At 41.0% G+C, this 24,863-nt stretch overlaps 2 protein-coding genes across 4 annotated transcripts; one reads left to right on the top strand and one right to left on the bottom strand.

The window, feature by feature from the left end:
- Window positions 1–143: 143 nt before the first annotated feature.
- WDR77 (WD repeat domain 77) lies at window positions 144–12,924 on the bottom strand. 3 transcript variants are annotated; one of them, XM_039460765.2, is made up of 11 exons: window positions 12,669–12,924; window positions 12,245–12,430; window positions 11,067–11,208; window positions 10,725–10,774; window positions 7,358–7,428; window positions 7,171–7,225; window positions 6,632–6,703; window positions 5,430–5,538; window positions 4,005–4,073; window positions 3,307–3,382; window positions 144–3,251 (listed from the first exon to the last, which is right to left on the bottom strand). In XM_039460765.2, exons 1-11 carry the CDS (start codon window positions 12,781–12,783, stop codon window positions 3,189–3,191), a joined length of 1,008 nt encoding a protein of 335 aa, XP_039316699.1. In that variant the 5' UTR covers window positions 12,784–12,924; the 3' UTR covers window positions 144–3,188. The 3 variants fall into 3 exon arrangements, with proteins under 3 accessions (XP_039316699.1, XP_003933504.1, XP_074237360.1); XM_003933455.4 differs by having other exon boundaries at window positions 144–3,382; window positions 12,669–12,922; XM_074381259.1 differs by lacking the exons at window positions 6,632–6,703; window positions 7,171–7,225; window positions 7,358–7,428 and having other exon boundaries at window positions 144–3,382; window positions 12,669–12,923.
- Window positions 12,925–13,064: 140 nt separating this feature from the next.
- On the top strand, window positions 13,065–24,824 carry ATP5PB (ATP synthase peripheral stalk-membrane subunit b). Its single transcript, XM_010344023.3, has 7 exons — window positions 13,065–13,209; window positions 13,465–13,501; window positions 17,725–17,870; window positions 19,563–19,726; window positions 20,101–20,226; window positions 22,974–23,153; window positions 24,409–24,824. The coding sequence occupies exons 1-7, from the start codon at window positions 13,170–13,172 to the stop codon at window positions 24,484–24,486; spliced, it is 771 nt and encodes a 256-aa protein (XP_010342325.1). The 5' UTR covers window positions 13,065–13,169; the 3' UTR covers window positions 24,487–24,824.
- Window positions 24,825–24,863: the final 39 nt, after the last annotated feature.

Raw genomic sequence — 24,863 nt, 5'->3', positions numbered from 1 at the left:
GCTTTGAGACAGAGTCTTCCTCTGTCACCCAGGCTGGAGCATAATGGTTCACTGAAACCTTTGCCTACCGGGTTCAAGCGATTCTCCTGCCTCAGCCTCCCAAGTAGCTGGGATTACTGGCATATGCCACCACATCAGATTAATTTTGACTTTTTGGTTTTTTGTTTGTTTGATTTTTTTTTTTTTTTTTTTTTTTTTTTAGTTGAGATGGGGTTTCACCATGTTGGCCAGGCTGTTTTCAAACTCCTGACTTCAGGTGATCCTCCTCCTGGGTGCCCCAAAGTGCTGGGATTATAGGTGTAAGCCACCACACCCAGCCCGACTCTCTTCAAGTACCAGGAAAGTCTTCTCAAGAAGGATGTACAAACAAATCCAGACTGCAAAGACTATAGTAAATACCAAATTCTTTAATACCCAGACATCGACCAACATCCACACATATCACCATCCAGGAAAACATGACCTCACCAAGGTAACTAAATAAGGCACCAATGATGGATCCTAGAGTAACACAGATATGTGACCTTTCAAACAGAATTTAAAATAGCTATTTTAAGAAAAAAAAAATCAAGATAACACAGAGAAGGAACTCAGATTCCTATTAGATAAACTTAACAGAGATTGAAATAATTTTTAAAAATCAAACAGAAATTCTGGAGCTAAAAAATTCAGTTGACATACTGGAGAAAGCATCAGATTCTCTCAACAGAAGAATTTATCAAGATGAAGAAAGAATTAGTGAGCTTGAAGACAGGCTATTTAAAAATACAGTCAGAGGAGACAAAAGAAAAAAGAACAAAAAAGAATGAAGTTGGCCTTAAAAAGGAGGTAGCGAGAAATAAGGGTGGAAGTCCAATCTGCTTTTTAAAATCTCTTGCCCTTTCTAACGTGCTATCTGGAGGTACTATGGCTGGAGGCCAGAGCAGTTAGACCTTGGGTGTTTTTGCTGCTGTAATGTGATTGTGAACCAGTAATTAATGTCCATATAGCTATATATTAAAGAACCAGACTCCAACTGTCCTGTTGGGCAGGAGAGATACCTTGGAAAGTAGGTATCCACTCAGTGAAATGATTAGGTATCTAATTAGTGAAATCATATGCAAGTCTTCTTCAGTATTTCTTATGGTCTGAGCCCATCCAAGGGGTGAGCCTTACTGACCCCAGTGGACCAGAGAACAGCCATGGAATAGAGGTTGGATTAGTGGACTTCAGAGTAAGAATGTAGAAAAGGAAATGGGTTTACTCTAGTGTTTAGACATTTGAACCAATGAAATTAAACACAAAGTATCTGTGTACTTTAAAATACAGTCCTTCAAAAACCAAGCTTTCTGATAGGGCAAATCCTTTGAGGTCAGGAGTTCGAGAATAGCTTGGCCAACATGGTGAAACCCCGTCTCTACTAAAAATACAAAAATTAGTTGGGCGTGGTGGTGTGCACCTGTAATCCCAGCTACTCGGGAGGCTGAGGCAGGAGAATTGCTGGAACCCGGGAGGCAGAGGTTGCAGTGAGCCTACATCGTGCCTCTGCACTCCAGCCTGGGTTGCAAGAGTGAAACTCCATCTCAAAAGAGAAAAAAAAAAACCACTATGTTTTCCTTCCTTATTATAACCACCTTGACACACACACACATTTCCTTTCTTATCTCTTTCACTGTTTTTTCCTCCATCGTTTTTAAGACCACGAGGAAAAGGGCTATGCAAATTCTTACTCACCTCAAGCTCCCCAACCCTTTACCTTCTCTAAGTGTCCACAAAATTGAAGTCTTGAGAAGCAGAACTTAAGTGACTGTACCTACCCATTCTGTTTCCTCCCACATTATAAAAATGATGGAAGACTTTATTCCTACCCCACATCAACCCCAGATCATATGACTACAAATTAACACATTTTACTCAAGTGTAATCATGGGAAGGGTGAAGCATGGAAGCTTTACTGAGAAATATTTTGCCCATATTCCTTCAGACTCTTCCAGTTTCATAACATGATTTTACCTATATTGAACTTGCAAATCTCAAAAGTACATTAATTATTATATTTAGTTTCAATATAATCAGTAATTCATCCATGACTTCTAACTGGCAATATCCACTCCATCAACCCAAGAAATAAATAAATGTTTATCTTAAGTTCTAATTAGCTACTTTGGGAGGCTGGGAAAGCACAGGAAGAATAATGGGCTATAAGACAGACATCCTGATGACTCACATTAAGTGAAATATGTCTAACTACACATAACACACACGCTTCAAAAAAAGACAGACCAACAATGCCTAAACTCTTTATTTCACCAACCAGTATTTCTGATTTTCTTCCTGATGCTGGATTTTAAAACCTTAAAAGTCTATAAATATTGCATTCAGACTTTTCACATCAAGAGAAAGGGGCACAGGGCAGAAGACGTCAGGCCCCAGGCTATTTCGGGGTGGAAAAGTGCCAAAGATTTCTCAATAGTCTGTGTCAGTTTTCTAACTTAATTGAAACGCCTTTAAGCTTTCCTTCAGCCCCAAACTTTCCCCCGTAGCGTCTATGACAGAAAAACACTCCTCTCTAATATATGCCCCACTACTATAAAGCTGGGGGGAGGGGAGTGAGCATTACACAGGCAAGCCAAACTTTTTATTCAGCCAGAAAATGGATTTCTGATTCAGTGTAATGGCAAAGAGTTGTGTAAAACCATACCAAGTCTGCTTCTTCCTCAAAGTGAACTGGGCTGGATTTTTGTGATTGGAAGCATTTCTCGTAATAGTGAATTAAGCACTATAAAAAAATAAAATCAATCCCATCTCTATAAGTAGCATAAGAGCTGCTTCCAAGAACCCAGGGATGGCCGCATCCATAACCCACCCAGACATGGCCAATTCCTCATAGACGGCTACATGGGAAGCATAAAATCCTTTTGTCAACTGTTTTTGGGGGTGAGGGAGAAGCAGTGCTTAGAGAAGGTGTAGGATAGATTTTTTTTCTTCCTGCCCCCACCAAAAACTATAGCTCTACACACACGCTCAGACACATGTACATGTCCATTTTTAAGAAAGCATTTCCTCCCTGTGACTACAGGATGCCAGAATCCAGCCACCCTCAGGCTGAGAGACAATGTCTATTAACGGTACAGATCTAGTATCAGCATACTATAGAAGGCTCCTGTGTAGTCTCACAAGTTGAGGGGGCAGGGCAAAGAAGTAGACACTCATGGGGGACTTGCTTTTTGTCTTAAATCCAATCTATTCAGCAACACTCGCAGGTCCAGGGGCTGGGAGAGGTTCTGTGGGCACAATGTGGTGGACAACCTGGTGGTCCCAGCCCACTGTGGTAAGGAGCGAGTGATTGAGTGGGGACCAAGTAGCATCTCTCACAAAGTCTCTGTGGGCTCGGCTTCTAAACCTAGAAGAAAGAAAAAAAGTTGGGGCATAGTAGAGACGAGAAAAGCAGAGCTGGAGAAAAAAAAGAGAAGCCAGCATATCTGTGGCACATTTGCTGGCTGTGTTACACGTATTTCACCAAGTGTATGGCCTCATCACCAGGATAGCAGTGTAGCTGTCCATAGTGGATGCCATCAATGATTCAATCCAGTCCTCCATTTTCATAGATGAAGAAACACTGGCTAGAACAAGACAGTGATGTGGGGCGGCAACGGCAGCAAATCGTGGCAAGGGGGGAAGGACAATTCAGTTCCTCCAGGTGCTGCCTTTTACCCTGCAGCAGGCTGCATTTCCTATGCAGTTCTTTATGTGAAAGGGTAGACACCGCACCCTTGTAGGAGGGCTGGAGTACTAGACTTAGAAATTCCACCTACCACCCTCCTCTACCAAGGATACAGCTGGTTGTGAATGTGCCCCAGGAACAGAGATGGTCAACAGCCAGCCTGTTCCAGCACCAGGTCCCTTCGGATACAGATGGAGAATTTGTTCTCCAAAGGCGTAACACACTTCTCGGGAGAGGAAAAGGACTCGTCCTCCCACTGCTCCCTTTCCCTGAATCCCAAAGGATTCCACTTCACACTTACACCTCAGAAAGGCTTGAGTCCAGCACAGCAAGTGAGCAGTCTTCACTGAGAGAGGCCAGGAAAGGAACACTATCAGAGAGAGGAGAGGGTAGGTGAAGCCTGGATCCCAAGACAAAACTTTAACTGGGCTGGCCCCACCGCCACTGTAAACTGATGCAGGAAAGACAGCTTGATCCCCACTTTTGGCTAAGGTCTGGCTACTACAAGTTCACACTAAAAGTTTCAAGGAAAGATGAGGGAAATGGAGCAAAGATAGGGTTGACAACCATCCTGGCAACTAACCACCCCATCCTCTCTATAGCTTCAGCAATAACCTGGAAACACAGGCTTTTCCAATCTCACAGTTACAGAAGCCCACAATATTAACCATTTTGGTGTTGGGCAGGAATGAGACCACATTTTAGCCATTTCAACAGAAACTGCACAATCTGAAAAATTCTTGTTTGTGGTATGACTTAAACAAGATCAGCCCCTTCACTGAATTTTACTCAGATGCTCTTTTTGCTCTTTGGTTCTTAGGGAAAAGCCCCTTTTGTCCCTTAGTTTAGAACCCTTATATTTTTATACCCTTGAGCATTGTACCATGGAAAGATCTGCGATAAATGACAGGTATGTGTTTCTTCCATAAAGTGGGAGAAGGTTGAGATGGTGAAAATAGAGGCAGTTGAATTTCAGGAAAGAAAACATTAAGAGAAATTAGCGCTCTTAATGCTATTAGTGCCCAGAACTCCCTCAAAAGAGTTTGTATACTACTTGGTGGTATGTGTACTCCAGTATGAAGTCTGCTATTCTAGAATTATTTAGCCCTCATGTCTAGGATGCCTTAACTGGAAAATTCCTTTATTATTCTTAGTAAGCCCCTAATTTCTCATTCCTTGTCTTTACTAATACATTTTTTTTACAAGACTTTTTAGGTTTTATAAGTCTGTACACTTCTCCTCTTCGCTTCTGTTGAATCCATAATCTACCACAAAATTGTTAAATTGCATCAAGAAACCAGCCCTCCCTCCCTCCTGCCCCTCAGTTATTCCTGGGCTGGCCTTCTTGTAATGCTTCAGCTTGTTTTCTGTCATATTTATCTTTCTCTCTACTTTACAGCTCATGCTGCTCAGGTCACCTGTGTTGCTGCTTCTCCCCACAAGGATTCTGTGTTTCTTTCATGCAGTGAGGTGAGAGATAGCTCCTTCTTCCCTAAACACACTCCAGCCCTCCATAGGCCACAGTCTCTAGTGTGGAGATTTTCTGGCCTGCAGCTGCTCCTTCACACTTAAGAGCCCTTTGAAGACCTTTGATGTTCCGAAACCTCAGCTAGAACATTGTCTGCTTTAAAGAACTACTTAATCAGCTAATGCTTTGAAAATATACACACACACCCTCACTGTTCCCATTCATACCCATCAGGCCCCTGATAACAAAGACCAGTACCTGTGTGGTGAGAACACCAGCCCAGTAACACACTGGGAGTGTGCAGCTGAGCTCAGGACACAGCTTGTACTCTTGGTGTCGACAAGGGAGACCATCCCATTTTCATCCCCTGTAGAAGAGAAGGAACATGTCATAGTGGTTAAGAGCATGGACTTGGTGCCGGCCAAAGTCAGTTTTCTCTTTTGGTGCATCAGTTTTCTCTTTTGCAAAGCAGGAATAAGAAGTCACTGAACGATTGTGAAAATTAAGTTAATGAATGAAGGAGTTATTATTTTAACCACAAACTCTGTCACCATATCCACAGCCTCATCACAATAGCCCTACACCTACCCACAGTCGAAAAGAATTCCCTATATAGCAACCCACTTGTTTCGTGGCTCACTGACTTCTAGCCATGCCCAGAATACAGGAGCTGGATCAATCAATCAAAAATCAAATCCAGCCAGGCGCGGTGGCTCACGCCTGTAATCCCAGCACTTTGGGAGGCTGAGGCGGGTGGATCACGAGGTCAACTTATTAACATTAGTGTCACTAAAGTTGGTATACAACCCCCATTGCTAAATTTGACTGGCTTAAAAAAATTTAAAAGAAATAAAAAGAATTATAAGACTACTATGAGCAATTGCATGACAACCAGTTTTTATAATCTAGAGAAAATGGACAAATTTCTAAAAACATACAAACTACTAGTCCGGGCACGGTGGCTCAAGCCTGTAATCCCAGCACTTTGGGAAGCCGAGGTGAGTGGATCACGAGGTCAAGAGGTCGAGACCATCCTGGTCAGCATGGAGAAACCCAGTCTCTACTAAAAACACAAAAATTAGCTGGACATGGTTGTGCATGCCTGTAATCCCAGCTACTCAGGAGGCTGAGGCAGGAGAATTGCCTGAACCCAGGAGGCGGAGTTCACGGTGAGCCGAGATCACGCCATTGCACTCCAGCCTGGGTAACAAGAGTGAAACTCCGTCTCAAAAAAAAAAAAAAAAAATCAAATCCACTGGGGAAAAAAAAAGTTCTCCAAAGCTACAGTAAAACTACGTTAGCATCACCCCCACCTCTCCACCCTTAATTCATAATTCATCTAGTGTCCATGAGGGCTGATAAGACGGAGCAGCAACAGCCTTGTGGATTGTGGAGTCAGCTTTTTTTCTCTCCTCCTCCCCTTTCCCAGAGCCAATATGAAGTCTGACATGCTGCCTTACCAAAGACAAAGACCTCACTTTGCTGAGGATGCCAAGCCAGTGAGGTAGGAAGGGAGCCAGAGGCACTGCAGCCTGCAAAGAGAAGAGGGTCTGGACTAAAACTCAGAGCCCAGAAGAAGCAGTTTCTCAAGTGACATCACTCTAAATCCTGGGAGCACCTTTACTGGATTTCCCAAACCCTGCTAAGGCAGCAGTGTCCTCATCCTTCAGCCTCATAACCATTTATCCACCAGCCTCCTGCCCTTTCTGGACATGAGTCACAAGCCAGTTTCAAACACAAAGCATGAAGATAACAATTCTGACCCCTTTGTCCTCCCATCTAATAAAGTAAATAACCCACCCAGGAACTGGCCCTTCCTCTTGGTATTCACTGCACAGAATGGGGTTAGCAGAGCCTCAGTGGAAAAAAAGAGATTATGTCACTCATGTCACAGTAACTAGATCGGGCATCTGGCAAATTTGCTTTGACACTGGCCAAAGAAAGTCTCTTCTATTGGGGTTCCAAGTACTATTCTCCCACCAATGAATCTCAGACTCACCAATCTGTGATGCTGGCTTAGGACAGCGGGTATCCCAAAGTAAAATTCTATTGTCCTAGAGGGAGGTGGAACAGAAAAAGGACTTCACAATCCAAAGGAGCAGCTGTAGGCCAGAAAATCTCCACACTAGAGACTGTGGCCTATGGAGGGCTGGAGTGTGTTTAGGGAAGAAGGAGCTATCTCTCACCTCACTGCATGAAAGAAACACAGAATCCTTGTGGGGAGAAGCAGCAACACAGGTGACCTGAGCAGCATGAGCTGTAAAGTAGAGAGAAAGATAAATATGACAGAAAACAAGCTGAAGCATTACAAGAAGGCCAGCCCAGGAATAACTGAGGGGCAGGAGGGAGGGAGGGCTGGTTTCATGATGCAATTTAACAATTTTGTGGTAGATTATGGATTCGACAGAAGCGAAGAGAAGTGTACAGACTTATAAAACCTAAAAAGTCTTGTAAAAAAAATGTATTAGTAAAGACAAGGAATGAGAAATTAGGGGCTTACTAAGAATAATAAAGGAATTTTCCAGTTAAGGCATCCTAGACATGAGGGCTAAATAATTCTAGAATAGCAGACTTCATACTGGAGTACATAGACCTCCAAGTAGCATACAAACACTTTTGAGGGAGTTCTGGGCACTAATAGCATTAAGAGCGCCAATTTCTCTTAATGTTCTCCTTCCTGAAATTGAACTGCCTCTATTTTCACCATCTCAACCTTCTCCCACTTTATGGAAGAAACACATATCTGTCATTTATCGCAGATCTTTCCATGGTACAATGCTCAAGGGTATAAAAATATAAGGGTTCTAAACTAAGGGACAAAAGGGGTTTTCCCTAAGAACCAAAGAGCAAAAAGAGCATCTGAGTAAAATTCAGTGAAGGGGCTGATCTTATTTCAGTCATACCACAAACAAAAGTATGGTTCTGTGACTTAACTCTGTTTCTGTCTAATAACAAGAATTAAAAACTATGATAGACTGCTGTGATAAGGACATATTCAACAACTTTATCTGAATTTACTAACAGTCAGACTTTTTCTGACAAAAGACTTAATCTAACTTGTTTCACTGGCTTTACGATGCACACTGGCGCTTGCCAGTTAGGCTATTTGGCAGACATTCGTACAAACTAACTAGGGTTAACCTGCGAATCTACAATTTTGACAAATGTATGCTTGAAATAAGTATGTAATAAATTATATGCCAGAAATTACCTTCTCTGCAACTACTTACAATTTTTTAGGTATCAATTTAAAAATGTACGAGGGGGCATCAATTTTCAAAATTGTTTTGGGAGGTCTACATGTAAAAAACTTTAAGTCACTGCTACATGTTAATTAGAAACTGTGGAAACTTTCCTAGTCATTTTACCAGACTTTCCCAGGGAGTCTGAATGTGGCCCTTCCTGAGGCAGAAGGATGGAATTAAACCAGCTTCCACAGTTCTTTCCTAGCCCTAGAATTCATAGAAAGCCAACGGAATAAGAATTAAGAAAAGGAATTTATTGCTCACTTGAGAAAAGCAAAGCTCTGGGACAAGCACCATGGTGGCGTACAAAAGATGAAGAATACATGGCTCCTCTACCCTCAGAGGTTTGGGGGCAGGTAGCAGTGGTTCATGCCTGCAATCTCTCAGCACTTTGGGAGGCCAAGGTGGGAGGATCATTTGAGCCTAGGAATTTGATAGCAGCCTGGGCAACATAGCAAGACTCTTGTCTCTACAAAAAATTAAAAAATAAGAAGGGATTTGGAATTCAGCAAGGGGAATACGACACAAACACAAAGAACTAACATAAGGGATAATGGCAGAAGTGCTGAAGAAGAGTTAATATTAACCAGGAAGGCACATCATATGTCTAAGAAATGAAAAGCAAACATAACAGACAAAGGGTATTGACTTTTTTTTTTCCTGAGATAGTCTCACTCTGCTGCTCAGGCAGGGGTGCAATGATGCGATCTTGGCTCACTGCAACCTCTGCCTCTAGGGTTCAAGCAATTCTCAGGCCTTAGTCTCCCAAGTAGCTGGGATTACAGATGTGCACCATTACACCTGGCTAATTTTTGTACTTTTTAGTAGATAGGGGATTTTGGCATGTTGACCAGACTAGTCTCTAACTCCTGGCCTCATGTGATCCACCTGCCTAAGCCTCCCAAAGTGCTGGGATTACAGTGGTAAGCCACTACACTACAGCCGGGCATTCAATATTATTGTAAAACTATTTGAAAGTGACCCTGAGGGTCCAGGACACTGGACCTTAGATATGAGTCTGTGATTTCTCTGGCCTATAACATTTTTTTTTTTTTTTTTTTTTTGAGATGAAGTTTTGCTCTTGCTACCCAGGCTGGAGTGCAATGGCGCGATCTCGGCTCACTACAACCTCTGCCTCCTGGGTTCAGGCAATTCTCCTGCCTCAGTCTCCTGAGTAGCTGGGATTACAGGCACATGCCACCATGCCCAGCTAATTTTTTTTTGTATTTTTAGTAGAGACAGGGTTTCACCATGTTGACCAGGATGGTCTCGATCTCTTGACCTCGTGATCCACCCACCTCGGCCTCCCAAAGTGCTGGGATTACAGGCTTGAGTCACCGCGCGCAGCCTCTCTGGCCTATAACTTAATCATGCACTTTGAAGTTAGAAATGGCAGGGAAAGGCACTTAGCCATTGAGTGAATCACAGTGATCACCCAGCACCTAAATCTTGTAGCCATGCACATATTAAGGCTCTAGACATCATCTTCACAAAGATGGCTCCCAAGAGAAAGTCAACTACTAGTGCTGTTAATCAAAGTGAGCAGAAAGAGGGGCATTAAAAAAGTGATGGTTCTCACCAAAAGACATTTTATGAAGGTAAACACTCAAAAGTTCAAGATTTGAAAGTCTCAAGGTTTATCCCTCAAGAACATCAAGGATCTAGTAAGCTTGAAGAGATGAAACGGAAGGGCTTCAATGCCATGACAAGAAAATGGGAATTTAATCCACAGGCCACAAGAAACCAATGAAAGACCAAAAGAGCTAGACTGCTAGTGGAGAGATAAGTGCCACCGCCTGTGTAAGATAAAGTCTGAAAGTGAATGGGGGCATAGAAATGGACAGAAAAGTGACTGATCAGTGGAAAAGACTAAAAAGAACTTAGTGGCCAACTGATGGTGGGGAACAGAAGGGGTGGAAGAGGACCAAGAGTCTGAGCCCTGTGTTGCCAAGGTGGTGAGACCATCAATAGAAACAGGGAAACTGGCCGGTCTGAAGGGAGCAAGTTATCTCAACTGATTGTTCAGTCAGTTACAGATTAAACTCCTTGTTCTACTCTTTCCCGTCTTTTCACTACTGCACTTGACTAGTCAAAAAAAAAAAAAAAAAAAAAGAAGAAGAAGAGAAACAGGGAAAATGAGAAAAGAACAAGGGGTGGATATTGGAGCCTGACTATATGTTTTATAAGAAAACTATCAGACATAAGGTGGAATTGCTGCTCCTAACATCAAAGCAAAGTTCAAAAAGTCCAAAGGGGAGAAGAAAAACACAACGGCTAAGACCAGGGCTAAAAGTGAAATAATACTCACCTCGGTATGAATTCAGTACCATCTGCTGAGCAAGGTCCCAAACCTTGATGCTAAGAAGCAAAAGGAAACAGACATTTAATCTTGACCTACACTTATCAACATAAAAACATGTACAAACAAGAACTTCCTGTAATCATCATTCCCCAAGTCTTTTGTCTCCTGGACTGCTAATATGGTCTACTTACAATGGACTGCAAAATCCCTAAGGAAACCTTATAGAAAGGCTAAAATTAGGCACTGGGTTCTTAGAATAAGCCCAAAACGTTACCTAATGAGGTTCATAGGATAAGAAAGGCACCCAAAGGAGGCTCAGAGACAGGAGCAGTGAGAACAGGGACCCACCAGAAGTCTTTGCTACCACTGACAGCTTGTGTGCCAGAGCTCAGGACACTGACTGTAGACACAATGTCATCATGCTCATACTTGCAGAACTTGCTGACAATAAGCGTCTCATTCTCATCTAGCTCCCACAGTTCAACAGCACCTGGTGGAGTAGGGTAAGGAAAACATGAGCTTGGATTATACTAAGGCAGTAGTTCACTTCTAGGATTCAGAGACGTTGTCACTAAATTAGCAAAGTAAGTTATTCCTATAAAGCAAAGTTCACATCATTGGAGAGTTTAGCTAATTTCCGAGCCTTTGACTTTATTCTGCGTTACTGTTTTCCCAATGACAGCCCAGTCAAGTAGGTGGAAAATGCTTCTAGAAAAAGACAAAAACCACCTGTAAAATTCATCACCTGCTTTTAGTGAGAGAACACTGGAAAATCAGCTCCAAGGGGACAAGGATTAAGCTTCCACAAATGTCTAAGCAGCGCACTATCTAGTGATGTTAACACTTCCCAATTACTTCTATAGTAATAAGTATTCGCTGACTAGTTGAATAAAGGTCTTGCAGAGTCTTTAAAAATATGTTGAATAACTGAATGCCTTGCACAGTGACTGGCAAAGTATAAAAAATCCACCAAAAGTTGTCTTGATTATGTAGCAGTAAAGCTCAATTGTCAGAGAGGTTAAATCTATTAGAAAGTGGAACTTTTTAACTTCCATCCAATGCCGGCCAACTTCCAAATTCTGATTTTTTTTTTTTTTTTAATGCCAAAGCGTGCATCGCTGAGCCTAACAATCAGCACAAAAAAAGCAGAATGAAGACAAGAAAGCGGGAAGAAATGGGAAAAGACATGTGGCGCAGATTGACTTCGGTCTCATCTTAAAACCACCATTATGCTTGGTCTGGGCTGCGGGGGTTAAGGGGCAGGTTACACAGAAGAAAAATGGTTCCAATCCATTGCTTACTTTTGCTATGGATTTTTCTAGGAAATCTCACCAGACCATTTAGAATTTTAGAAAAGATATTTCCCACCCACACAAGAGTTTGCATTTGGGGCCAATACTCTCATGCTCCTCCAAGTACTGAGTATAGGACATCAGACACTGAGCTCAGCCCTACCCATACCCCGAGCTTCCATCACTCCACCCGGAGGCGGGGGTGGGGGCGTGGATGAGGGGGAAGTGACTCACCTGAATCGGAGGCCACTAGAATACCTCTCTCCCCAACCCAAGTGAGGTCAGCCACTCCAGCCTCCGTTTGGACTCCGGCGGAGCAGAAGCCTTCGTTGGGGGCAGCACAAGGGTCCTTAAAAAGCCAGAGGGAGCCGGCCCAGCAGCGGCCACTCAGGCTGGAGGCCCCGAGGAGAAGCGCCCCATCTACAGGGGGGTAAAAGCTGTCAGCGCGTGAAGGGTGGAAGGGCTCGTCTCCATGGAGACCGCACAGAACAGCGTGCTGGCCGGGTCTGGATCTGAGCTCAGCAACGCGGGGCAGGGCTGGGGACAGCTCGAGGTCGGGATAACATGCAGGGCGAGGAAGGGCTAGGAGGGTCAGTCCCCGGGGAGGGGCGCCCTGGGCCGGGGTGAGGGAGCTCCCAGGCCCGGGATCTCGGCTCACCGGACCGGTACCGCGCAGCCTCCAACTGCCGTTCCATGCAGGCGGGCGCATTAGGGGGAAGGTTCCACTCCCGGGCCGCCGGGGGCACTAGGGGAGGTGGGGTTTCCTTTCGCATCTCCACGGTTCCAACTCCAACCGAGACTCAAAATCAAACTGGACACCGGCCGGAGACTCAGCTCTGGCAGCAAACCCAACGTGGTGTGCTTCCGAGCCTCCGCCCCCTTCTCTAGGCTGTGGTAACTCTACTTCTCGCGAGAATTGCTTCAATGGCTCCATCCTGCTTTCCGGCTGTTGCTCTTCTGCGATAGGTTCTCAGCGTTTCCTGCGTCTTCTCGCGAGAATTAAAAAAAAAAAAAAAAAAACTCCCGATGAAAGTTGAATGAAGAGTACAAATTTTTTATCTCGCGAGATTTGTGAGCGGCCATCTTGCTCCTGCCCTGACAGATTCTCCTATCAGGGGTCACAGGAACGCAAAGATCGCTGTCTGGATCTTCGCTGACCATGCTGTCCCGGGTAGTACTTTCTGCTGCCGCCACAGCGGGTGAGGGGTATAGACCCTGGTCTGGGCTATCAGAGTGACCGGAAAGAAGTGAATCTAGGGGTCACAGGGAAGGGAGAAGGGCGCAGCGACAGGGGCTTGGGCGGCGAGTGATCCTCGCCGCTCGGAAGGGAGCGTGGGGTCTTGAGGGACAGGAAAAAGGGGTACATGGCCTTAGTGATCTAGCCTGGCAGGGATGAGGAAGGGGTAAACCAGATTTCATTCGACTTTGCTGACCTTCGCCTTGTTTATCTGCAGCCCCCTCTCTGAAGAATGCAGCCTTCCTAGGTCCAGGGTAAGTTTAAGGTTAATGCTCCCTTTCGTCTTTGTTTTTAATCATCTTTTATTTCTCGATTCCTGCCCTTACCCCGTTAGCTTTAGGCCAGAAATTTCTTTCCGATAATTTTGGGACACTTAAACCCCCTTTCAGACACTTGTTCCTGTAACTGCCAGGAACGGTCTCAAATCACCTAATAGACTTCAACAGGATAAGTAACGTATTCCAACAAAACTAGAAATTGGTTTTGGTGTTTTCTATACCGTCCCCACTCTTTTGTGACCTTCCCTTGGGACCTTATGACATGTAGTTCCTAGAGCCGAAATCGGAATAGATTACATACCCAAGAACAAATTTTGTTCAACAAAAGAGTAAAGCGTGTTGTTTACAGTCGATTTCCCAGATACCTACTTTTTAGTGCCATATGATAACAATCAGAGAAATCATTCATTGATTCAGTAAATACTTATGTTGCCAAACACATAACCAAGGATACAAGAATAAGTATGGCTAATTACCTGCTCTCATGGAGCTCACAGTCTAGGAATGGTAGAGTGTTCGTTTAGAGTGAGGGCTCCAAAGCCAGAACAGGGTACACCTGGCTACTCCAGTTACTACCTGTGTGACATCAATTTCCTCATCTGCAAAATGGAGATAGTAGTACATTGTGGCTTATGAGAATTAAGAGACAATTTCTGTGAAACTCAAAAACAGTTTCTTGATACATGGTGTGTGCTTATTACATCAGCTGTTACTGTTAATGTTTCATAAGACATGTCGGTTTTCCTAGAGATTTCTCTTTTTACTTCCAAACTTAGTTCTAAAACATGCAAAATATGTTAACTATTACACTGAAAAAAATGGACTTGAAAATGTGGTCTTACTTGTAATTAAGTCTCATGTATGCGATAAAGTAAGGCTATAAATGACTGCTTCCAATTTATAAGAAAAAGGACCCCATACAGACTTGTAAACAAATAATTGTAATACCGGGTAGTAAATAAAATAACTGAATTTACAAGATGCAAGAAATATCCTTGGTTTTCTTTCACACTCCATGTCCAATACTTCAGCAAGGCTCTTCCTCTAGAAAATTGTACTCTGGCTGCTACTTCCACTACCACTAAAGTATGAAGCACCATAAACTTTCACCTAGGTATTTTAGTAGTCTCTTAATTAGCCTTGCATCTCTATTCTTGTCCCATTACAACCCATTCTCATAATAGCCAGAAGGATTATGTCAGTCTCCCACCAAAGCCTTCCAGAGCTCCCCATCCCACTTGAAATAAAATCCAAACTTAGCATAACCCAGAAGTTCTAACATGAATTGATCCCATTCTGTGTCTTGACACCATCTCCTTCTATTCTCTTTTTAAGTCATTCTCCAACCATACTGGCCTTGGTGTTCCTCTGAAAACTACCAAACGTATTCTTGCCTTAGGATCTTTCTACTTGCTCTTCTCTCTTTTCCCCAGATCATTGGGTCAAATGCCATCTGACTCCCTACCAAATACTCTTCCCCATTCTGTTGCTCCCTATTCCCTTACCTTGCTCAGTTTCTCTTCATAGCACTTACAGCTACCTGAAATTTTGTATGGAGATACACACTCACCCTTCCCATACCCCCACTAGAAAGTTGAAGGCTGGAACTTTGTTCCCGGTGCCTAGTATTGCTAGAAAGTCAGTAAATGTTTTATTGACTAAAAGAATGAATGTTAGCCCAAAATGGGGGAGGGCTTTACAAATCTGGAGGCTGATTGGTCTTGGTAGTCATTGCTATTAAGTCATAGTATGAAGGGAATAAAAGGTTAGAAGGAGCAGCATAGGGCAATTTTTTTATGATGTTTCTTCATTTGTTTTTGAGAGCTGTTAAGTAATTCCAGGGGAATAAGAGAATGAAGGAAGATGAGGTTATAAAATTTGACAGGATCAGTCACAATGGTGGTTCATTCCTATAATCCCAAGTCTAAGGCAGGAGGATCACGAGCCCAAGAGTTCAAGACTAGCCTGGGCAGCATGGTGAGACAAAAAAATTTTTTAAATTATCTGGGCATCATGCCATATGCCTGTAGTCCCAGCAATTGGGAAGGCTGAGGTGGGAATATTGCTTGAGCCCAGGAGTTGAAGGCTGTGAGTGAGCAGTGATGGCACCACTGCACTCCAGCCTGGGTGACAGAGTGAGACCTTGTTTCAAAAAAAAAAAAAAAAAAAAATTGACAAGTACTGTTAGACTAAGTAGTTTTCTGTAGGCAAGAGACCGCCTGTTGAGTTTTCAAGTCAAATTTTCATTTTAGAAACATTGGCAGTAATGTGAGTGGCTAGGTTTTAAGTTGGGGAATTTAATAAGAAGCAGCAGTCAGGTACAGTTGCTAACACCTGTAATTTCAGTACTTTCGGAGGCCAAGATAGGCAGATGACTTGAGGCCAGGAGTTTGAGACCAGCCTGGCCAACATGGCAAAACCCTGTCTATCCTAAAAATAGAAAAATTAGCTGGGCATGGTGGCACACACCTGTAATCTCAGCTACTCGGGAGACTGAGGCACAAGAATTGCTTGAGCCTGGAAGCGGAGGTTGCAGTGAGCTGAGATTGCCCCACTGTGTTCTAGCCTGGGTGACAGAGCAAGATTCTTTCTCAAAAAAAAAAAAAAAGCAAAGACACCATGTTTTGGATTGTTAAACTAAGCTAGAGATTATAAGGGTTTGGACTAAGGTAGCTAGCTGAGGAGAAGGCTTGTCAGCCTTAGCATATTCTCTAGTGCTGTGATTTAAATCAGTCACTTGGGGTGGTTTGTCCCCTGGGGTGGTTTGCCCGCAGGGGACATTTGGCTATGTCTGGAGATACTTTTCAGTGATACCATTGGGTGGGTAGGGGAGGGAGGGTGCTAATGGTATCTATTTTACAAAGGCCACAAAGATACTGCCAGACATTCTACAGTGCACAGAACAGCCTTTTATAATAAAGAAGTATCCAGTGCAAACATCAGTAGTGCTGAGTTGAGAAGCCTTGATGTTTAAGTGAAGAAATCTCAAGCATGATTCTCAGATTTCAAAACCTGGCATGGCAGCTAATATATTTGGAGGCAGAAATAATATTCAGAAGATAAGCACTGTACCAAAATAAATGAAATAATAAACTCTTACATTACAAGGAGATAGAAGTTGAGAGAGTGGAGGAATAGAGGGTAGGAAGTGGGACAAAAATATACTGAAAACTTGAAGGAGACCAAACTTGACAACAGATATAAAGAGACTAGATTTTATGTCATCGGAAGCTTAAGGAGACATCGGCATACTGTAACTGTTAAGAATGTAGTCTTAAGCTGCTTTAATACAAGAATAGTTTCCATATCCACTGTTGATAATAGTGCAGTTGTTCAAGCTCAGTACTGGCAATAAAAGGTCTCAACAAGTATTTGTAGAGTGAAGAGTTACCCAGCTAAGAGTATTATATTCAGTTCTGTTTACCTGATTTAAAAAAAAAAAAAAAAAAAAAAAACAAAAAAACAACAAAAAACAGAACTCCTTGTAGGCAGTCAGGATTGTGAGGGAACAGATGTTTGACCCAGGTACATGTGTGTTTATCTGACATAGAAAAGCAAAATTAGAACTAAGAATGGATTGAAGTTCCAAGAATGTATGTAGTATCTCAATTTAAAGATGAACATAATTAGAGCTACCCAGTACTGAAAAAGTCTGCTACATATAGTGATTAGCACCCCCATCAAAAGAGTATTCAAAAAGGTCAAGGAGCTTACAACATGTCAGGCATATAACAGCTAACCACTTACATAAAACTTTGCCATGTGCTAGACGTCATTCTAAGCACTTTACATGTATTTATTTTCATTTTACCGAGAGAAATCTGAGATTACAAAAGCTTAAGTTCTTTACTCAAAGTCAAGGGGCAGGTCTAGGATTTGAACCCAGGGAGTCTAGCTGGCTGCCACATCCACATTCTTATATATTTCATTGCTAATAATAGACATACAAAGTGCTAGACAGATGATCTGCAAGGCTTATAGAAAGGGTTCTAGTATTGGGTAAAAGGTTAAGTATCTGTGATTAAGTCTTTGCTCCTGTCACAGCTGATTACTGGACCCTAACCTTCCTGTTCCCAGTCCATTCTCTTTCCAGTTAGAAAACTGCCTCAATCCTCAACCCTATTCATTGTTTCTGCTAATTATTCATACATTGTATTCTCCTTAAACCGGCTTCACATTTGTACAATTGCTACCTGTAGGGTATTACAAGCAACAAGGACCTTTCACACAGAGCAGCCACACCTTGCACCTGTACCACCTCTTCCTGAATATGGAGGAAAAGTTCGTCATGGACTGATCCCTGAGGAATTCTTTCAGTATCTTTATCCTAAAACTGGTGTAACAGGTGAGCATTTTTGCTGAGTCTTTGATGATATATTTTGATGGCACCACTAAAATAAAGAAGTATCCAGTGCAAACATCAGTAGTGCTGAGTTGAGAAGCCTTGATGTAAGTGGGTCAAGTGGGTTTTTTTGTTTGTTTGTTTGTTTGTTTCTTTGTTTTTTGAGACAGGGTATTACTCCATCACCCAGGACGGAATGCAATGGCACAATCATAGCTCACTGCAGCCTCCATCTCCCCAGGCTCAGGTCATCCTCCCACCTCAGTCTCCCAAGTAGCTGGGACTATAGGTATGCACCCAGCTCATTTTTCTATTTTTTGTAGAGACAGGGTTTCACCATGTTGCCCAGGCTGGTCTCCCAACTCCTGGGCTCATGGGATCTACCCACCTTAGCCTCCCAAAGTGCTGGGATTACAGGCTTGAGCCACCTGCCTGCAGCCACAAGTCAGCTGTTTTAAAAGGAAATTGTAACAATTGATTTGATTGCACCAACTTGTCTTTGGTATAAATTTATTTGGGATTTTAACTTAATTTTACAGCATTGTCACTATTCATTAGTAGATCCAATTTTTTGATGGCTGCTTTATGCCAGGCACTGTTGCAGGCATACAGTGTTGAACAGTGTTAAGTGCCTGCTGTCATGGAACAGACATTCTGTTGTAGGATAACAATAAAGAAATGAGTAACTGTATAATACACTGCCTTTCTTGGCCTGTACCCAAGTATTGCTATGACTGTGGAACACTGGCAACCAAAGATTGTGTTTTTTAGCCCTGGAGTCACCTAAAGTAGCATTTTCCTAACTGAAATTGCTAGAAACATTAGTCTCAGACTTCCATAGGTGATAAAAATATTACATATGATAGATGTTTCTTGCAAATTCATATTTAAAATTTATAGATTAAAGACAGTTTTAAAAAACTGTTGGAATTTTATATGGGAAACTGGGTAAAATGTATTTGAGATTGTAACCCTGTTATTCTCATCATGTATCCTGCCATCCTGTGATGATTCTCAGAAATACTGTAAAATGTTTTCCTAAAAGCCTGCTCTGGCCCTCCCTTACATCCTGTGAGGCACAGAGGAAAGACTAAAGAAATATAAATCATGCTTTATATCCTTTCAGAATTCATGGCCTGGCTAAAGAAAAAGCCATATTTGAACTGTTAGTAATTAGGTGCTACAGGAGTTGAGAATCCTAATACTTATTCATCCTTTTATATACATATCACTTTATAGTTGGTTTTTGCTGGTTTCTCTTGTAAATTTTATCTTGTCTAGTGTTCCCATTCAATAAATAGTATATTTGCTGGACAAATTACTTTAGAAAATTATGTGACATCTTTGTAGAATAACTTAAGTTACTGTGCTGGGTATTGTACTTAACATTACTTCTCAAATTTATCAAATTGAAGAAGGTACTGTCCCCATTTTACAAATAAGGAACTAAATTCAGAGATTATTTAGATTGCTCAGTTTCTTTAAAGTTGTAAAGTCAGTATACGGATTTCCCTGAGCCCATATCTTTATTCTTTCAACTCTACCATACTGCTTGCTTCTCAGTCTAGTGTTTTGTCTTTGAATCTAATTAAGTCATTACTTTGCCTTCAACTGATCAAATATAGAAGTATCTTTCTATCTTCCCTCTTTTAGATATAGCATATCCATGCATAAAATAGCTCTTTCTTCTTTTAGGACCCTATGTGCTTGGAGCTGGGCTTATCTTGTATGCTTTATCCAAAGAAATATATGTGATTACTGGAGAGACCATCACTGGCCTAGCAACAATAGGGATATATATCTATGCAGTTAAAAAATATGGTCCTTCTGTTGCAGCATTTGCTGATAAACTCAATGAGGTAAGAACCAGAAACATTATTTCCCGTTTTAGAATAGAAACATGAAGGTCATCTAGTGATATTTTTGATGTGAGTGTTAGAGGAGCAACATAGAAATGTATTTAACGTTTCAAATAAATGTTAATGTTATTACTAATTTGAGATTTTTAAAATATCTATTAAACCCTTCAGCTTTTCCATAGTTTAATCATTCAAAAGATATCGTGTAGCTGTTATGGGCAATCCTTTTTAAGGATTTGTGCATTTCTATATATGTTTCTTTGTGGGTGTTTTTACAAATGAGAGATACAACTTTGAGGAAGCATGAAATCTCCTTTTTTTTTTTTAACCCTATGTGCTTTTACTGATCTTTGTCGTTGCTATCACAATTGTAGCAAAAACTTACCCAACTGGAAGAGGCAAAGCAGTCTCACATCAACCACTTCCAGGATGCAATTGATACGGAGAAGGCACAGCAGGCACTGGTTCAGAAGCGCCATTACCTTTTTGATGTGCAGAGGGTAGGTTTCAGAAGATTCTAGGAAAAATTAAGTTATTTGTTGCGTGCGATTTTTTTTTTTTTTTTTTTTTTTTTTCAGAATTTTTAATGAAAAATGGTTAAATAGATTGAACATATTTTATTTAGAAAAGAGATTTGTGTAGGAGTTGGCATTCACAGCTATTTAAACATTTAAGAACTGTCAATTGGAAAAATAATTCAAATTATTATAAAATTAGAAACAGTGGAAGTTATTTAAAAAAATTTTGGATCCACACAAAAGGAAATAGTCATTAAGTTAAAGCTGATATAAAAATGGCATACATTGTCTAAGAAAGACTGTAGGTAAAATATATCCTGTGTATTTCATACACACCACACTACAAGAACATCTTAATGTCTTTGTTGTAAGGAAATCTGATACTGTACATTCTGAATCCACAAAGCAGGTTGGACACAGTGGCTCACACCTGTAATCCTAGGACTTGAGGAGGGCGAGACAAGAGGACCGCTTGCACCCAGGAGGTCCAGCCTGCAGTGAGCTAGGATCCCACGACTGCATTCCAGCCTGGGCAGCAAAGCAAGACTGTCTCAAACACACATATACACACACTTATACACATATACACACACATATACACATAACAAATTCAGATAGCAGTAGAGCTTTTTATCATAGTCAGGACATGATTAGATTCTAAAATATGTAGCTTCCAAGACAATCCTTAGGAACATGTTCAAGTATTTTGTTATTACTGTTTTTACTTTGAGCTTTGTATTTTATGGCTAATATTTAAAAGTGAAGTGCTGATATGTCGAAGTTTTATATTGAAATGAAAAATGAGATGCTAAGATAGAGTAAGCATCTGATATATTTAGGATCTTGGCTAGTGTGGTCTCAGTACCACATGCATTAGAGTTATCTTTGGTGTTAAGTTTTTGGTTCCTTTCTAAGACTTGTGGAATCAGAACCTTTCTTAGGGGCTATCCAAGAATCTGTATTCTTTTAAACAAGATCCCTAAATACTCTTAAGCACATGGATATTTGAAAATCTCGGAAAATGTTAATTCTGTGTATATTTAGGTTACAACTAGAGACTAATTCCTGCTTCTTGCATATTATGTATACACACGTGAATGCATACACACATATATTTTGGCTTTTTAAAAAAATCATATTGGGTTTTGCAGTGAGCTGAGATTGTGCCATTGCATTCCAGCTTGGGCAACGAGAGGGAAACTTTGTTTCAAAACAAAAACTATATTGGAAAATGCAGCTTTTTCCTAAGAGTCAAATAATAGTAGTTTAGGTTTTTATTTATTTATAATATATTTACTTGATAGATATTTATTGAGTTCTTCCTGTGTAGATATTCTGACCAAGGCAGAATGCTGAAAATATAGTGGAGAACAAAAAAGTTTCTGCCTTCATGGAGTCTTATTTTCTAGCCAGGCAATAGGAGAAGCACAGAAAATAAATAATAGAACAGATACAAATGTCAACAGGTAATGAATGCTAGATAGAAAAATAAACTCGTATTAAAAAGATTGCAGGCCGGGCATATTTGGCTCATGCCTGTAATTCCAGTATTTTGGGAGGCCAAGGCAGGAGTATCACTTGAGCCCAGGAGTTTGTGACCAGCCTGGGCAAAATAGTGAGACCCCCTGTCTACAAAATTGCAGGAGTTACTATTTTTATAGGGCATTCAAGAAATGTCTCTAATATGATATTTGAGCAGAGACCTGAACTAACAGTGCAAGGTATGTGGATTTCGGAGAAAATAAGCTCCAGACAGAAGGAAGAACAGTTGCAAATGCTGTAAACCTGGAAGTTGGCTTGGCATAGTCCAGGAAAAGTAAGAAGGCCCATACAGCTGAAGTAGAATTGGTGGGGGAAGAATGAAAGGAGATAGAGGGTGGCCTGGGACTATGATATGTGAAGACTTTAAGCTTCTATAAGAACTTGGACTTGGACTGTGAATGAGAGAAAGTCATCGAAGGATCACTCTGATTGCCTTGTTGCCGATAGCCTTCAGTTTGGTATGCATTGGTTTGTGATGCCTGTGGGTTAGCCAAGTAGAGATACATAAGAGCTTGGCCTTGTAGCCTTACTGCCTGTGTGCTGATCTTGGCTTCACAGTTTATTAGCTCTGTAACCTTGGGCAAGTTTCCTAACTCTGCCTCACTTTTCTCACTGCAAAATGGATATAATTATAATAACTATGCCATGATGTGGTTATAAGATTTAATTGAATCTAAACATAAGAGTGTTTAGAGCATAGTTGGTACCCTACAGATGTTAGCTATTATTTGACCCAGCAAGTATTATGACATATACACAAAGACAAATATACAGTGTATGCACCATTATTTGTAGTACAAAAAATGAATTATGGAATACCAGTATAGTGGAATCCAATGTAATTTAAAATTGAGGTAGGTTTGTGTGTCAGAATTAATAAAAGTAGTGTGTATATGCCTATATTTTGATGTGTATACCTCTATTTCTATTAAATATTTCTGGGAGGGAATATAAGAAATACAGTAAGTTAGTGGTCTATGGGTGAGACTGAAGGAGACTTTTTCTTACTGCATACACTTTTAAATAGGTTTTTGCCATATCCTGCTATAATTTCTAGGTATATATTACCTATTAAAGAATTTCACATAAAATACAAAAGAAGTGGGGCATTCTCACTGGCAGAATCTTCAGAGTATAAGTATTCCTTCAAGTGTACAAACAATATTGATTTCTTAATTTTGCTGCAGAATAACATTGCTCTGGCTATGGAGGTTACTTACCGGGAACGACTGCATACGGTATATAAGGAAGTAAAGAATCGCCTGGACTATCACATATCTGTGCAGAACATGATGCGTCGAAAGGAACAAGAGCACATGATAAATTGGGTGGAGAAGCACGTGGTGCAGAGCATCTCTGCACAACAGGTACACAATATTTTTGAGGTTCTGACATTGTACTTGTATCTCTGATAAGTATCTACTGATGTTTTGTTAAGGTAGGAATAGCTGGCAAGGAGTCTGTAGTGTAGAAACAGCAATGTGACCCCAGTTTGTTTTTCTGGATAGTGATAAGCAAGAAGATGCTGCATACCTACCACGATGGCTTTTCTCTTTCCTCAGATTTGGGTAACATTAACCAATATATTTAATTTCTCTATAAAACAGACTGGGCTGGGCATAGTGGCTCTGCCTATAATCCCAACACTTTGGAGAGGCAGGCAGGGCAGGAGGATCACTTGAGGCAAGGGGTTCGAGACCAACCTGGGCAACATAGCGAGATCCTGTCTGCACAAAAAATTTAAAGTTAGCTGGGTGCGATGGCAAATGCCTGTAGTTCCACCCACTCAGGAGGCTGAGGTGAGAGGATCTCTTGAGCCCAGGAAGCATAGGCTATAATGAACTATAATTGTGCTATTGCACTCCAGCCGGGGGACAGAGCAAGACCCTGTCTCAGAAAATTAAGTAAAAGACGGAACAAGGCTATTTCTAAGCCCCTTCCATTTTCTAATTCCATGACATTCCATTTCTTCTTCTCAGCTGCATAATTTATCTGTTTTGAATGGAAATGTTTTCTATTTGCTTAAACTGAATTACTTTATTTATATTTTTGCTTTATTATGACTTGATTTTTTTCTCAGGAATATAACATTTAAGTATTTCTGGTCATTTTCAGCATAACCTATATAGAATTAGAAGAACAGGATCAAAGTTTTTTGTTGTTTTTTTTTTAATAAACTGTCTTTCACATAACTATATACATGCTTAAGAAACTTAGAAAATACAAAAGAAGTCTAAAAAAGATACTAAAAATTATTTTCATTCCTAACATTTGTATATTACTAACATTTGTTTGGTTGGTCTTTTTCAAGCAGCTGTTTATTATACAAGCCAACATCAGTGGCAGATGGTTACAGGAATATCTGGCCTCAAATTCTATGCAGATTTTACTCATAAAAGCTGTGAGCCAGGGAATTTTAACTAACCCCCTGAATTTGCTTAAAATAAATTGTATCTTCTCTGTTTTAATTTTACGTCTAAACCAGTCTAGTAGCCGTAATAATGTTAAGCCAGTAATCCTCTTGAGCTTCTGGTCTGGTAGGAGGTGTCTTTTAGAATAATGGTATTTGTACTTTTCTATGTTTTGGAAAGGTCTTACCAGATTTCTCTTTCCTTATCACAGGAGAAGGAGACGATCGCCAAGTGCATTGCTGACCTAAAGCTGCTGGCAAAGAAGGCTCAAGCACAGCCAGTTATGTAAATGTATCTATTCCAACTGAGACAGCTAGAAAGTTGACTGACTAAATGGAAACGAGTCTATTTGACAAAATCTTTCTGTATTGATGTCTACTGAAGTTATGGTTTACCTCTCCTAAAAATGAAAAGTTTGTGTTAAATAGTGACAGAACGAAATCTCTATCGGCCAGTCAACTATTTCTCATCCTTCTTACTCTGCATTTGAGTTATTCTATGATCACTTCTATATAAGCAGTTTGCCTTTATAAAAACTTGCTGCCTGACTAAAGATTACCACGTTGTAGCGTAAATTTGTAATTAATTCTACCGTCTTGCAATAAAGTGACAATTTAATGACATGAAGTTTTTCAAGTTGTATAAGTCTCTGAAATACTCAGCTTT

This window comes from Saimiri boliviensis, chromosome 11 (assembly GCF_048565385.1).
Source record: "Saimiri boliviensis isolate mSaiBol1 chromosome 11, mSaiBol1.pri, whole genome shotgun sequence".
NCBI classification, from domain to species: domain Eukaryota; kingdom Metazoa; phylum Chordata; class Mammalia; order Primates; family Cebidae; genus Saimiri; species Saimiri boliviensis.
The sequence above is the reverse complement of the archived record's forward strand: the minus strand, read 5'-3'. Positions and strand labels throughout refer to the sequence as shown.